We start from the raw sequence: 16,738 nt of genomic DNA, 5'->3' as shown, positions 1-16,738 counted from the left end.
CTTTAACCCCAGCAATGTGGAGGCAGAGACAGGAGGATCTCTGCAGCTCATTGCCTAGTTGGTCTTGACCAATTGCGGAGCTCCAGATTCAATGAGAGACCTTGTCTCAAAACTAAGGAGTAGAGCAGTAGAGAAGGATTCCCAGTGTTGACCTCTGGTCTCCTTATACACATGTACACAAGTGCACCCACGCCCTAAGCATGCAGACATACATGAACATGTACTTACACATACAACACAAACAAAAGTTGAAAAAAAACTATGAAGCTATAAGTAGCTAGATAGATCTTACGAGGACAGCTATTGAAAAAATAGTTTTCTTAGTCTCACATGTAAGCTAATATTAATAACATAACTGGGGTCTCCCATGACAAAGGCAATGATAGCTGTGTATATCATGTGCACATCACGTCTATGACGACAGTAAGTACACTGTGTTCTATTTCCTGCTTGATATTTCAAAAGATCAGATCCGTTTCCATTAATTTTAGATAGCTTTTTATTTGTGTACGAGTGCATGTATATAGCTGTACGTGTGGTGCAGTGTATGTATGGAGATAAGAGAATAACTCGAGGGAGTCGGTTCCCTCCTTCTACCATGTGGGTCTTGTGGCTCAAACTCAGGTCATCAGGCTTGGCATCAAGTATCTTTACCTGGTGAGGCATCTTGCTGGACCACCATTAATTTTTGCAATCACAATTTGTCAAATCCTTCAGTCTCTTTAGATGATGCCTGGAATGACTGCCCTAAATGAAACTGATTTTATATGTACGTCCTCTTCAGAAAACTGACACAACCAAACAACAGGGAAACTATAATACATGTTTGTTAAGATAAAGTAGCTGCCTTGGAATTGTCTTTATAATGTTTATTATTTCAACTGTAATTTTCTCTACCACCCACTCCCCACAATACTTTCCCAAAAATAAGATCAAAAGAAAGCATTTAGGTGACATACAAAAAGACAATATTTATTTTACTTTCTTATAAGAAGTTAAACAGAAAGACTCCTAGTAGCAGACATTACTAAAAACATTAACATTATTTCATGTATCCCTTCAACACCCAGATTCAGAAAAAGGTTATCTGAATGAAAGAAAAGGAATGGTCCTCCTTACACTGGGTTTACTTATATGTGTAGGTGAAAACAATCCATATACCTTAGTCAAAATAATATAACGAACCTACAAGTTTCCGATAAGCAATGTACTGATGTCTTTAAGAGTTCCTAAGTCCTGGAGATTACTTTTGTCCATTAAAACAAAGGAATTCCTATAATGTACTATCCTCTTTCCCCTCTGCTATTGCAGAGGAGAATGGAAGTAAAATATGATGTTCTTGTTCCCATGCTGCATAAGTCTCGTAACGGGTGGTCTCCAGGGCATTTCAAGGCATCCTCTTCATCACCATCAAAATAGGCCAGCAGTAAAAGTGGCCCTGTGCAATGCATTTAGGTGCTTTCCTTCCCAGATTTGTGAAAACCTGTGTAAGGAGTGATTTCCCTCTTCTACAACAAGCCAAGTCTTCTTTCCAGTGACTAGTAGGAGAAACTGAACACCTAGGATGCCTGGAGCCCAACTGCAATCTAACAACCAAAATAAAAGCACCAGGAGGAGACATCTGTGCGTCAGTCACACCATGGACCCCCATTTCCTGAAATGCCAGGGCACAGTGCTCCTCTACCATCATTACTACCACGGAAGCAAGGTTCCCCTTTGTCCCAACCTGTGGAGAGCAGGGGTCTCTTATCTTCCCTGCTTAAAAACAGGAGATGCAAGTAGCATCATTTTATTAATATGAACTGGTAAATGCCTGAAGAATTTGTTATATAAAGTTCTTCAGTCCTTGCTAGTGATCTGTAGGTATAAGAAAGAGAAGTGGGGTACCTCTCAATGTTTTAAATTTGCAGGAAGTAGTCGGAATGGGGTGAAATATATATATGCATATATTGTGGAAATGGGACAAAATGGAAACCTAACATATGCAAAAACTGAGTACATAGTTGGAGTCCCACTTGGCTCCCTCTCAATAAAACAAAGAATGGACAGAACCATTTACAGCATGGAAAATAGCCATCCCAAGGCCTATTTTGCAAACAAAGAAAAACAGACACAAATCTTTTTTTTTCCCCTTGAGCAAATAGAGCCTAAATTCTAAGTGAAGAAAAGACATCATCTCTATTAGAGAACACACAAAGAAACACCAATTGCTCAAAAACCTCAAATAATTGCAGGCTCACAGGGAAGTGGCAAAATCTGTATGAATTAGTCATGGTTGTTCAGAATACTCATCTTTTACCTGAGATGAAAATTATCCCCTGCTCTACTAGACAGTCTAAGCAAAGTTGTATCCTCAGTTCCACTGCAAGTCAAAAGGCTACATGAAAGAGGATGAGGGAGCAGGCAGAGCAGGGAATAAGAACAGGAGACCGGAAGTTCAAAAGTCTGGAGATACAGAAAGTGCTAAGAAGTGTGGAGTCCCAACTTTATGTAAACCCAGGAGTGGGGTCCCACTCCTCATACTTGAAGGTGTAGTACAATTTAGATACATAGTCAATACTTGACTTGAGTAGCAGAAATTAAGGGGAGCATACATCTTTAGAGATTTCTTGATTCCAACTCTAATACTAGGTCGTTCTGCCTCCACTATCCTAAAAAAACACCCTGCAATGACATAAAATGGCCTTGGTGGAGAAGTTGCCTCTGCTTTTTTTGTACATGTTATCACCATTGCCAAGATGATTTCTGGGAATTTCAAAGCAGAGGAAAATGCTATTGAAGTGGATAATGATAGTGCATTTTAATAGCCACAAACATTACTCAGTGGGTTCCCAAACAATAAGCAGCAGATTGTATCAGTTTTGTTTGCTAACTGTTCTCTGGGAATCAAGTTCAGCATTAGTGTACACGCCCCAAAATGAGTTTCCTCACAAGTAAAATTTCTTGATGTTTTTCCACACAAAGAATACAGAGCGAGCAGAGATTCCTTAGGCAGCCGTCACAACTCTTAATAAGATGAATCCATGGTCATTGCCCCCTTTTCTTTGTCCTCTAGTCTGAGACTTGGCAAAGGATGTCTGCTTTTAAGATTCAACAAGGACAAGAAGGACTCCGCTTTCTTCTTGAAGAGCTCCATGTGTTTGGATTTGTCAGTGCAAGACTGACATCCAAACCCGCGGCTCTTAAGAGCTGACTGCTTTTCAAGGGTCTAGTAGTTTCAGTTTCTATTTAACAAGTCCTCGGCTAAGAAGTGGAGAATGCAATGAATCTGCACAGGGTCACATTGACAGAAAGAAAGCAATCAATTATCCCCATCACTGAGACACTTTCTTCAGGTTTTCTATCAGCACTACAGAATCCGTTTCTTCTCTGGACTGCTTCTCATGGAGGTCACACTTCTTCCAGTGCTGCAAAGAAGGACACAAACACACACAGTGACTCTTCTCAACATTGGTCTCTCCCTGGGCACTTTGAAGTTGGCATGAACAAGAACCATAAGTGCAATGTTTTCCTGGTTTGGGTTTTTTAATCTAAGAATGCTCATCTAGTTGGACAATTAACAAAGTCAAACAATCAAGAACTAACATTAAAGACAGGAAAAGCATAGGTCTGTTACATAATGGTTAATGGCTGTCTGAAGAGATAAAAATGTAGGTATTTTCAAGACTAGAAACAGTCGTTTGGAGATGAACTAAAGGGTAGCCTACTTTTCTAACTGTTTCACTTGGGATTTTATGTTTTTGACCACTGCTCCAGAAACATCACAGGCTCACAAAAGCCAATTAACATCTAGTGAAGAAGACACTGGACGTCCAGAAAGTCTTAGTCTCAAAAACCTGTGAAAAGGCTCTATACTAATACCTTCATTTAACATCATTTGCCAGATAGACCTTGTTTGTTATGTATAATGGACTCATTATATATAGCGTCTCCTGAATGGGATCAAGCATGTCTTTCATGGCCAACATTCTGATCCAATGGTTTTTTTTTTTATTTGTCGGTCTGGGGAAAACGTGAAATCTAAACTCAGTTCTCTCATCTGTAAAATAAAGCTGTTAGAGAAAACTAGGTGGGCAAACTATGAGGCATGGACCAATCTAGCTAACTGCCTGTTTGAGGAAGTGAAGTTTTATTGAAATATAACCATTTGTTTCTGTATTGCCTATGGCTGTTTTCATGCTGTAATGTTTAAATTGTTACAGAGAGTGAATGACTTATAAGACAAGAACAATTCTTTGCAGAAATAAAACCACACCACTCCCTGCACAAGGATGATGTCTAGGCTCCCTTTCTCCTTTGGTGTTCCAGAGTTCTTTAAGCTTATGGGAAGAAATGGAAGTCAGAGAAACAGAAACAAGAACAGCCTGTTCAGCTGTGGCAGCCTGTGGCACTGAGGGAATTTGGACCATGTAGCGTTAGTGTAGTCATTTTTTTTTCTAAATAAAATATTTAACCCTAACATATCTAACAGAGTTGCTACAGTTAAAAATATTGCCAAGTGCAAGTGCTGGTGTGGATGCATAGACTTTGGATCTTCCACATATTGTTGGTGGGAATGCAAAATAGTAGTCACTATGTGAAACAGCCTTGTGTTTTTGGGTAAATCTGAACATACACTTCGCACATGACCCCAAAGTCCTGCTCCTTTGTACTTACGCAGAAGAAATGAAAACATGGCCATACAGAGACTTCTACATGAACATTTACAGTGCCTTAACTCATAACTGTGCAACAAGATATAGCCCTATGTCCTCACATAAGTGAACGTTTAAATGAACCATGGAGTAATTCTTAGCAATAGACAGAAGTAAACTGTTGACACATGCAACAATATGAGTATTTCCCTAATGCATTATTAGTAAGTGAGAGACGCCATACTCAGAAATCTGTTTCCTGGGATTCCATTTATATGATACTATGGAAAGGGAAAAATTCTGGGGACAGAAAAACAGATCAGTGGTTGCAAGAGTCTTCAGCAGTGGTTCTCAACCTTCTTAATGCTGCAACCCTTTAATACAGCTCCTCATGTTGTAATGACACCCAACCATGAAATTATTTCCATTGATACTTCATAACTGTAATTCTGCTATTGTTATGAACTATAATGTAAATATCTAATATGCAGGATATCTGTGACCCCTGTGAAAGGGTTGTTAGACTCCCAAAGGGGTCAAGCTCCACAGGTTGAGAACCATTGGTCTAGAGTGAGGGATGGAGCTAACTCCAAAGGGGTACATCAGAAAATGACAGAAATAGTCTATATTTCTACTGGAGTGGTGACTACCAAATTTCATCCGTTTGCTAAAATTCTCCTAAGTGAACACTTAAAAAGAATCTATTTTGTTATTTGTAAGTTGTACTTTCAAAAATTCTATATTTTAAAAAATGTGAAATGTGCAGACTTCTAAGAAAAACAATCTGAAAAATTAGATAACCTTAAAACAACAGTTTACTCAATAAATGGCACTATGCCAAGTGGCTAAGCATTGGAAAAACAAAGTTAATCCCTCTCTCATAGACTACATCAATAAAGCCTTGATGGAGTAAAGCCCTGAATGTAAAAAACAAAATCAACCAAACACACAGGGGAACAGCTATGTAAGTTTCCCATGATATAGGCTTCCTGCACACAAAAGATGATTATTTGTTTTTTTTTTTTTTCCTGGAGCTGAGGACCGAACCCAGGGCCTTGCGCTTGCTAGGCAAGCGCTTTACCACTGAGCTAAATCCCCAACCCCTAAGATGATTATTTGAAAGGTGGTTTTACTGCAGAAAAAAGGAAAAATTATTTATATATAATTAATCACCATAAATATAATAAAAAGGCAACAATGGCTGACAAGCCAAAGGATTAATATTTTATATATGAGGCTAGAGAAATTGTTGAGTTGGTAGAGTGCTTGCCTTGCATGAATCAGGCCCTGGGTCCCATCCTCAATGGTGCAAAAACAAAGCCTGATATATAAAGAACCTTGAAAACCAACAAGGAAAAGAGAAATATTGTAGCAGATAAAAGGGCAAGGAACAAGAATTTCACAAAACAAATGGCTTAAGCCAATGCACCAATGAAACATACAAAATTGGTTGTATAAAGTTCCCTCACCTATCAAAACACCCATTGATTTTTTAAAACATTACTTAACAACATGTTGAAAAGTGTGTCCAAACAAGTATTTGAATCCTAGTAGTGGCAAATCTAGAAATTTGTATACCCTAGTTTTAATATCTACTGCTTGTGAATATAATTGTTTGAATTCTCATGTTTTGCTTAGGTAATACGGATATTTCATTTAGCAACATATGTTATAAGTTCTCATAAATTGGCATAACAGAGCTATTTCAGTTTCTTTAACCTCTAAAAACAATTTCACGCATGAATGCACTGTTCATTCAAGCCATACGACCTCCCTGGACAATAATCTGTCATTTCAAATCTGCAAATTTGCAAACTAAAAGCTACTGGAGGAGCACTTCAGAAGTATAGCACTCCTCAAGCTTGTGCAAGGTTCCGTCCCCCGCATTCAGAGACAGAGACAGACAGACAGACAGACAGACACACACACACACAGAGAGAGAGAGAGAGAGAGAGAGAGAGAGAGAGAGAGAGAGAGAGAGAGAGAGAGAGAGAGAGAGAGAGTCCAAAGTCTATTTTCAGATGAAAAGCTATACAAAAACAAGTGGCAGTTGGGCAGGATTTGGCTCACAGTTTGTAGTTTGTAGAGATATGATGGCAGGAAGGTGGTTTGTGGCAGCATGGTATGGTATTTGTCTCTCTCCAAATGCAATCATTTTTTAAAAAAAGTAGGAAAGACAAGCAGAGTAAATAGGAAAGCAAAACCAACCAACCAACCAAACAAATAAATAAAATTCACTAACCAACTTTACAGCTAACCTAGATGAAAAAGGATTCGTCATGAACCCAAATAAGGGTTGATGGGGACAAACAAGTGATGGTTATGAGACAAAAATGATAAACAGCTGTGGAAGAATATACAGAAAGACTCAACATGGTATCCAAGAGATGTGAGAAGTCGGTGGGAACTCAAACATCAGTGAGCTAATTTTGGACATATTCTGAGAATGGAAAGAGTCCGCTAACTCACATCAAGTCCATGGTCAAGACACATGTTCTCAAACTGAGACTCCACAGCTCCCTTGCAGGATGAAGTTGCACTCTGGGAAAAGACTATGGGAATAGACTCCAACTGATTGGCAGGGCAGGGCAAAGAAATAGCTAAAAAGTAAGAAAATCCAGATAAATATAGAGATGGAGGGGAGGGAAGAAGGACTGGAGGAAGAAGTTATAAAAAGGAGAAAAGGGGTATCTTTGTGGATTTCTGTGGGCCTCTCTAGCACTTTGTTTCTTCCTATTCTCATGTGGTCTTCATTTACCATGGTCTCCTATTCCTTGTTCTCCCTCTCTGTTGTTGATCCAGCTGGGATCTCCCACTCACCCAAGCTCTCTTTCCCTCGACCCTCGCCCTTCACTACCCCCACTCATGTCCAGGCTGTTCATGTAGATCTCATTCCATTTCTCTGTCATTGGGCGATCCCTGTGTCTTTCTTGGGGTCCTGTTTTCCAGGTAGCCTGCCTGGTGATGTGAGTAGCAGTCCAGTCATCCTTGTTCCACATCTAGTATCCTGTTATGAGTGAGTACATACCATGTTTGTCTTTCTGAGTCTGGGATACCTCACTCAGGATGATTTTTTCTAGATCCATCCATTTGTCTGCAAACCTCATGATGTCATTGTTTTTCTCTGCTGAGTAGTATTCCATTGTGTATATGTACCACATTTTGTTTATCCATTCTTCAGTTGAAGGGCATCTAGGTTGTTTCCATGTTCTGGCTATTACAAACAACGCTGATATGAACATAGCTGAACAAGTGCTGGCAATGGTCAAGAGACAGTCCGAACTGACCTACTCTGGTGATGGGATGGCCAAACACCCTAATTGTCGTGCTAGAAACCCCATCCAACTACTGAGGGATCTGGATGCAGAGATCCATGACTAGGCCCCAGGTGGATCTCTGGGAGTCCAATTAGCGAGAATGAGAAGGGTTTATATGAGCAAGAATTGTTGAGACCAAGGTCGGATAAAGCACAGAGACAAATAGCCAAACAAACGGAAACACATGAAATATGAACCAATGGCTGAGGGGTCACCAACTGGATCAGGCCCTCTGAGTGGGTGAGACAGTTGATTGGCCTGATCTGTTTGGGAGGCATCCAGGCAGTGGCACCGGGTCCTGTGCTCATTGCATGAGTCGGCTGTTTGAAACCTGGGGCCTATGCAGGGTCCCTTGGCTCGGCCTGGGAGGAGGGGACTGGACCTACCTGGACTGAGTCCACCAGGTTGATCTCAGTCTGTGGGGAAGGCTTTGCCCTGGAGGAGATTGGAATGGGGGGCGGGTTGGGGGGAAGGTGGGGGGGGGGAGGGAGAGAACAAGGGAATCTGTGGCTGATATGTAGAACTGAATTGTATTGCAAAATAAAAATTTAAAAAAAAAAAAAAAAAGGAGAAAAGGCCAGGTATAGCGGTACACGCCTGGTATCTCAGCACGCAGGAAGCGAAGGTTGAAGGAAAAGTGGAGGTTCAAGGGAGCCAGGGCTGCAGAGTCAGGTGCAGGCAATGCAGGACTGCACAGTAAGAACGACTCTCACCACTGCAGAGAAAGAAAATAAAAGGAGGCAAGACTTTCAAAAGCCACTCACTATAACTTCCAAAATTTCTCAAAGCAATACAAGAGGGGGCTGTATAGTCAGGAAATTAGTAACGGACCCAAGTGAAGCCTCTTTCTTCAAGTTTAGGAAACTAATTTCACATAAAAATGAACAACAGAATAATATCCTCACAGAATTAAAAGTTGTCAGAAATATGCCCGTGAAAACTATACCCTAATGTTTCAAATTTTAGGAAGAAAAATTTACACAGAATAAGAAATTATAAATCCTGTGAAAGAATGTATAAAAATTCAGAACAAGAGGGGATTCAGAAATTAGATGAGAAAACTCAATAAGGAATTAGAAATAAAGGAAAATAATAATTTCATTTCAGAAATGAAGACTAAGCTAGAGGGAACATGGGTGAGTAAACACAACCAATCATTAGATAATGTTTTCAGAGCAATGGAGGGTGAGATGGGGGATTTATACAATTGTCAAGGAGGGTGTGAGAGATACAGAAGACAAAGAGAAGAAGAGTGGAAGATGTTAGAGACCCTCATTCAAAATGCTTGAGAGTCAAAGTGTGTGGAGTTGGGGAAAGGTTTTCAAAATTGGGATATACTGTGGATGGGACCCAAGTCTTAACTCAAATTCTTTCATATTTCACATATACTAAATAGTCATAACGCAAGATAATGTTACATGGCACATTAAAGTTTTGTGCATAAAACACAGTTCTAGGAAGTAGAATTTTCCATTTGTGGCATCATATTGACCGTCAAATCAGTTCAGATTTTCCAGCATTCTGGATTTTAGATTTTTAGTTTAGAGGTGTTCAACCTGTACCTGAGAAAAATCAACCCAGAATGACCAATATCAAGAATGGCTCTGGTAAGATTATTGAATTTTGTGGGGGAAATATTTTGAAAATCCAGGGAGGGAAACTCAAATATTTTAATATGGAAATAATATTATACCGTAAGATTCTTTAACAATAATTTATACCAGAAGATAAGGTATGAGCACATTTAAGATAGTCAAAGCAGGATGCGTGTGTGTGTGTGTGTGTGTGTGTGTGTGTGTGTGTGTGTGTGTGTGGTGTTGCTTTGGGGGTTTTGTTTTGTTTTTAAAGAATTTCTTACACACGCTGTCACAAGCACCCTGAGTTTGTGTGTGCAGCTGCCCTGCTGTGTCTGGAAGACAGTTCCCTTTTGATCACCCATCATCAGCTCTTGCAATCTTTCTGCCCCCTCCTCCGCAATGATCCTTGAGCATTGGCAGTCCAGACCCAGAAAGACCCACATCACGTGTTTTCTCTCATCTGTCGATGTTAGCTTTGCATCTTCACATATGTGTGTTTTATTTGGAATACCCATAAAGGTCAGGAAATTACTAACCACCCATGGGAAATGACGTTAAAGGGAAAGGAGACAGAATGCACTAGTATAAAGGGTTTAAAATTAATAATGGGACAGGAAGGGTTACCGTGGGTAGGGGGTGGGACAACAGGCCAAAGGAAGGAGTACATGGAGGGAAATTAACACTATCGATGTTTAGAAAGGGTCATAACCTACTACTGGAGAAGCTTCCTAAAATGCATACATACACAGTGCTGTGTTGGATAAGAAGAAAAGCAATTGGAAAGCCACTAGTGATGGCTCATAACTATAATCTCAATGCTCAGGGGACTGAGACAGGATGATTGCTAGGAATTCTAGGCCACCCTGGGCTATATAGGGAGTTGAAAGCCAGCCTGGGCTGAGAAGAGATCCTGTCACACACACACACACACACACACACACACACACACACACACACACACACACACACCCCAAAACATTAAAAAAAAATTGGTTCAATAAAGTGATACTGGATCACAAACAATCTGTAGGGACAATCTTTTCAATTGACTTTTTTATTCCAAAAAACTTGGATAGCTCTTTTTAAAAAATTTAGATTCATTTTATTTTATATGTCTGTTTTGCTTGCATATATGTTGCATGCACCATATATGTGTCTGGTGCCTGTTGAAGCCAGAAGAGGACATTGGATCCCCCTGGAACTGGAGTTTCAGAGAGTTATGAGATTATGCCATGTGGGTGCTGGGAACCAAATCCAGGTCCTCTGCAGGAGCAACAAGTGCTCTTAATCTATGAGCATCTCTCCAGCCCTGATACTCTTAAAATGTTTTACTGACTAATTTTATTCTTTGACAGTTTCATACATGTATATACGAAGGAAGGACTCAGGAGTTCTTATCCCTCCCACTGCTTACTATTTCCTACTGATAGATTCATGGAGAGGGGAGAGTCATTGATTTTTTTAATTGGACACTCACCGGTGACCCTATCATGCTCCAATGTATGGTCCCAATCCAGTGGTCACCCAGATGGCCCTGGTTAATCTAAATAGGTCACAAAACAAACCCAAAACACATGAATCCAGGAAAGGGAATGATGGGGAAAGGAGGGAGCGGAGTTGATTGAGATGGGAAGGAGTATGGGAGGCTGTAGGGGGCTAACTGCAATACAGAATACATGGGGTGACTATAATACAGAATACATTATATACTCTCTTTTTTAACCCTTTATCAGCACCATGGCCTTTCTCTTAGCACAGCATGTAATATGCCCACATAAAGGAGAAAGAATGAACACAAAGGCTTTCATCTAGTACTCAATTTTATGAATTTTATGCCAGCCCAATTTTAAAATCCATAAAATTATCAGTCCACAATTCAATCCTTAATCTGCCATTTAAAATAAAAGAAACAGGCCATCAACAATAGAATAGTGGTCAAAGAGGGAAAACATCGTGGGTTTTTGTATTGTTAAGCAATAAATTTGGGAGCACTATGGAACATCAAGTCTCAATTTAACATTATTTTCAAGTTTGATTACAGTGTTTCCCACAGTGTCTAGCGAAATGAAGTAAGTTTCTAAGCATCTAAGCACCATACAAAAACACTGGTCTCTTGGACACAAATGAACCTATTTCATGCCCCAGTCTTCTTCAGAGCAACAGTAAAAAACAAAAGGCTGAACAGTACAAATTGGAGATCCCCACATCTAAGAGCACTGTTGAATGTGGCATGAAAGGGGCTAATCTGAAACCATTTGTGGCGGCTATTAACCCAACTCCTCATTTTATAAACCAATAAAGGAAAAAATAAGCATGCATTCTATCCTTTTAGCAGGAATTGAGTTTCCGAACAGCCAGAGACTAGCTGACAACCAAAAAGCAATGCTTTACAGAAAGGTGCAGATTTATGCACGTAGCTGAAAGGACAAAATGCGAAAACTGCCCTTTAACAACACCTAAAGGCTGAGTAAGGCAACAATATCTGCTGGTGTAAAGAGCATTAGCTGAAGGTCTGGCAGGGTGCTACACAATACCCAACAAAGTATCTCCAAGGGCACAGGTCAGGGATGCAGGGGCAGAGTGTGGGGATGTAGGTAACCTGAGGCAGTATGCTGTTATCATCTTAAATACAGTGGTCATTCTTATCCACTAAAGGTGGGATAATTGGATGCTATCTATCTCTAAACAAATGGGACAACTGGAAAAATCCAAGCAGGGCCTGAGCCTTAGATCATATTAGGAATTCTTAATCTTTAAAGCACCATGATGGTGTCTTGGCTGTAGAGGAAAGCATCCTTTGTTTTTTTAAAGACATATACTGAAGTAAAAAAAATTAAATATTTGGAAGTTTAAAAGCTACCTTGTGATTGGGCATGGAAAACTGGCACAGCACAGTTGCCTGCCGAGAAGTGTGGGAAGAACAGTGTGATTTTTCTTTTTAATAGATACAAGCAACACAGATTTCAGAAGAGAAACAATTCCCTCTGCAGTCCCCTCCCCCACCCCGAATGTGGCCAGCAGCCCAATTAGTCACATGGAAAAGGGTAATAGCAAAGCAACAGGAAGAAGCACTGTTGGCCAAACTGTTACTACGGTGACGAACAAAACAACATGAAAACACTAGAAACCTTAAGGAAAACTACACTGAAGATTTATTTGTGGCCACATCTAAATAGGTTTTTAAAGCAGCATTATCGATGGCATTGGTGTGGAAGTAACAAGTGTTTAAAAATCATATGGCTTCTTTCTTCAGATTAGGGTTGACATCTTTGGGATACTTGGATCTCATCCAGGTTTTCTAGTCACTCCTCTACCTTTGGAGACTTCTCGGTGGCCCCCAAAGTCCCTATCTCTAAAGTCAGGGTGTTAAAAGAGAATCTAGGATTTTGGAAATTTGTAATTAAAGGCAAGAATTAGGCATATAAACATGTGTCTCATCAGACAGCATCTAAAATCATGTTTATTCTGTGAGTAAATGACTCTAGCTGTGTTTCTATTGCACGTACATCACTTTGTGAGGACTACTTCTGTATAAAGAAAGCAGACTATGGGGCCCATGAGATGGTCTCAGGGGGTGCTGGCTCTTGTTACTCAAGCCCAGAGACCTGAGTTCAACCCCTAGAACCCACATAATGCTAAAAGGAGAGAACTAACTTCCCAAAGTTGTCCAGCTGCCACATGTACATCCTCCCCCAACATAGACATAATATTTTTTTTAGAAAAGCAGATTACTTATTTGCTTAAAAGCAGACAGAAAATTGTTCCCTGACCCTTGCCCATATGTGGCATTATTTTATTATACTTTTAGTTTGAAAACCTGATTCTGTTTAATGATCTGCAGCCATCATGGGCAAAAATGTACACGCTTTCAGTGGTCCATCTTGTCAATGTATCTAGCTCACGAAATTACAGAATTATCTGACTCATCGGGACAAAAACAACATATTATCTGCTAGACAGCAAATTGAAAAATCCCCGGCAATTTTCTTGTCTCTGAAAAAGATAATTGATCTGATTTTTGCCGTCAGTGTTGCTATCATTCACTCTATCACCCAGAACTGAAAACTTACAATTATTTTCTATTCTCCCTACCTTTCATCACCCACACTGAGTCACCAAGTCAGAGTGCATTCCTTTAATAATGTGTCCTATTATCAGTCTCCTCTGCCACCATGGAAGTCCAAGTCTCCATTATCTCCCAAACCTGGATGACTACAATAGTCTTCCTCCTCATTAATGGCTTGTACATGATTTCTTTCATTGTAAAAGTAATACATGCTTATTATAGGCAATTTGAAAATTTCAGGGAGATAGACAGAGAATATCAGCTACCCATAATCCCTCTGACCCAGTTCCTTCCACTCATTGTTCTATGTGTATCTAATATAGTTCTCTTAAAAACTAGGATTGTGATTTACTACATATTTATAATTTGTTTTGTACTCTGATAAGTGGGGTTTTCTTTCTTCTTTTCTTTTGAGATACTATTCTTTGAAACTTAACTTTTTAAAAAAATAAAGATGTTATTCCATATCTGTCTGTAGGTAGAAAGCCTGACTGCGGCCATCCTAGTTTATAAGTAAACTATTCTTCTGCCTGAAAGCTGTTAACTTTTCACTATCCTTAGATAGGATACATTCCCAGTTCACTTTAGATGCTTTATCAAACTTTTCTGACACTTGGGCAGCCATACATGAGAATCAAATATTTCATCTGCTCATTGGAAATTCTATTATTTCATTAATTTTGCTTCTCATTTATCTGTTAAATTTTAATAAGTCATTATTTATATGTTAATTCAACTCAATTTATCTACTAATTCTCTTACTATTTTCCTTATAGTATATTTTTGTTCTAGAAAATAAAATCAACTCTTAATTGTTGGCAACTCACTGGGTTCTAGGTTTTCATATTAGAACAAAATGATGCATGGGTCATTCTTGTGCTCTTGTTTGGTTATTCTCTGAACATGTATTTCCAAGAGCATAATTTACATAAGCAAAGATGCTTATTATATTGTTGTTGTCAAGAAAGGACACACAGGTTAAACACCCCTGATCCAAAAACCCAAATTCTGAAATGTGCCAAAACCTGAAACTGTTTGCACAGTGATATGATGCTTTAAAGTTTCTGGATTTTGTCTGAGTGTGGTATGATATGCCTTTAATCCTAATGCTAAGGAAGTAGAGCAGATGGATCTCCATGAGTTCAAGGCTAGCCTGGTCTACCTAGAGAGTTCTAGGCTAGTCAAGGCCACATAGTGAGACCCTGTCAAAAAAAGTTCTGAAATTTGGATTTCTGATTTTCATATCAAACAGTAAAGTCTATGTAATATTCTAAAGTCTGAAAAAATACTTTTGTTCTCAAGCACTTTAGACAAGGGACACTCAACCTGTATGTAGGGCCACTAGCACTACATGACAAGTGCCACTTTCTTACCAACTTGTTAAGAACCAGATACTGTTTCTTTTTAGAAATGCATTAGGCTAGCAGTTTATACCGTGTCTTAGCGGCTTTTCTATTGCTGCAAAGAGACACCATGACCGAAGCAACTTACAGAAGAAAGAGCTTAGAGGAGGCTTACGGTTCCAGAGGGTTAGAGTCATTGACCATCATGTGGGGGAGCACAGCAGCAGACAGGCAGGCAGGCCCGGCACTGGAGCAGTAGCTAAGAGCTCATATCACAAGCATGAGTCAGAGTTAACTGAGCCTGGTATGGGCTTGGGAAACCCAAATACAACCTCCACAACAAGGCCACACCTCATAATCCTTCTCAAACAGTTCTACCATCTGGGAACTGAGTATTCAAACATATGAGCTTATAGAGACCATTTTCATTCGAACTACCACATGACTCTTCAATGCTTTGATTGGTATGTGCTGTGCATTTGGCGTTTGCCCACAGACACTGGGCATTTGCATTGTGGCATTTTAGCTAGTCTCCATTCTTCCGAGAAGAGGAGCAAACTCAAATGTCTTTCCATGACCTGGCATTGAGGCCAATGTGTGACAGCACAGTGGAACTGGAAATGGCAGAGTGGGGGTGAATGGGAGAGTGCATGCTCTGCTCCTATTCCAAATGGAAGGATTTTAAGCAGGTCACACAGGGCAAACCAAAACATCCGCTGTTGCCAAGCAGGCCTACTTCCAGTTTGATGCCATGCATGTACTTCCTTTCTCTAATCCATCCCCCTAGAATGAGAATGATGTTCCTCATACCTGATACCTTCTCACTGCATGCTATTCATAATACGATCCCGAGTCTTTTTCTCATAACTCCTCTCCTGTCAAACCAACTTGTAGAAGGCAATGAAGTACTTGAGGACAAGTATTCTATCATACAAGAACTAATGAAGCACAGGAGAAAAAGCAAGGGACCTCTAGAATCTCACTTCCAACCAGCTGTGTGACTATGGCCAAGTTTCTAGACCTCACTGAGTCTCTAGTTCCTCATCTGGAAAAATGATACTAACAATACTGTCTAATTGTTTTCTCACTGCTGTGATAAAATTCTCCAGACAAAAGCAACTTAATGGAGAAAGTGTTATTCTAGATTACAGCTCAAAGTACATCATATCAGAGAAATCAAGGCAATAGGAACTTGAAGCAGCTGATCACCTCACATCTGCAAACAGAAACAGATGAATGCATGCTAATGCTCAGCTTGCTTTCTCTACCTTATACAGTCCAGGATCCACTTCCCAGGAAATGGTCTCATCCACAGTTAAAACGAGCCTTCTCAAATCAATTAACATAATCATGATAATACTCCACAAGCATGTCCAAAGGCCTATCTCTCAGGTGATCCTAGATTCCATCAGATCGACAGCACAAACCATCACAAACACCTACATCATAGGGTGGTTCTGAGGATTCAATAAGGTAACATAGGCCAAGCACTCACTGCCCTCCCTGATGTACAGTAGATGCAAATAACTGCTTGCAGCATCTATTAGAGTAGTTGTTGAACTGAAGGACAATATGGTATACAGGTTGTTTTACCAGGACAGCAATCACCTACTGCCTCTTTTTAAATATGCAGATTTGTAGGATTCACTCCCAACTTGTTGCCAGAATTTTCTGGAGACAGAGCCAAGGAACCTGTACTTCTTACAAGAATTCTAGTTGACTATGATTCAACTAGAGTTAAAGGACCACTAGTTGCCACACTAACCTTACCTATGCTATACAATCTCTCTTGTAGACTGCT

The 16,738-nt window shown here is 39.8% G+C and overlaps 1 protein-coding gene across 1 annotated transcript in view; it reads right to left on the bottom strand.

The window, feature by feature from the left end:
- Window positions 1-933: 933 nt before the first annotated feature.
- Il13ra1 (interleukin 13 receptor subunit alpha 1) overlaps window positions 934-16,738 on the bottom strand; it is a 62,753-nt gene continuing 46,948 nt past the window's right edge. The window contains exon 11 of the mRNA XM_059250397.1: window positions 934-3,407. Within this exon, the coding sequence (XP_059106380.1) occupies window positions 3,315-3,407 (93 nt within the window). The 3' untranslated portion in view covers window positions 934-3,314. The remainder of the gene's footprint in view (window positions 3,408-16,738) is intronic.

This window comes from Peromyscus eremicus, chromosome X (genome assembly GCF_949786415.1).
Source record: "Peromyscus eremicus chromosome X, PerEre_H2_v1, whole genome shotgun sequence".
Taxonomy (NCBI): Eukaryota; Metazoa; Chordata; class Mammalia; order Rodentia; family Cricetidae; genus Peromyscus; species Peromyscus eremicus.
This window is presented reverse-complemented; position numbering and strand designations above follow the sequence as displayed.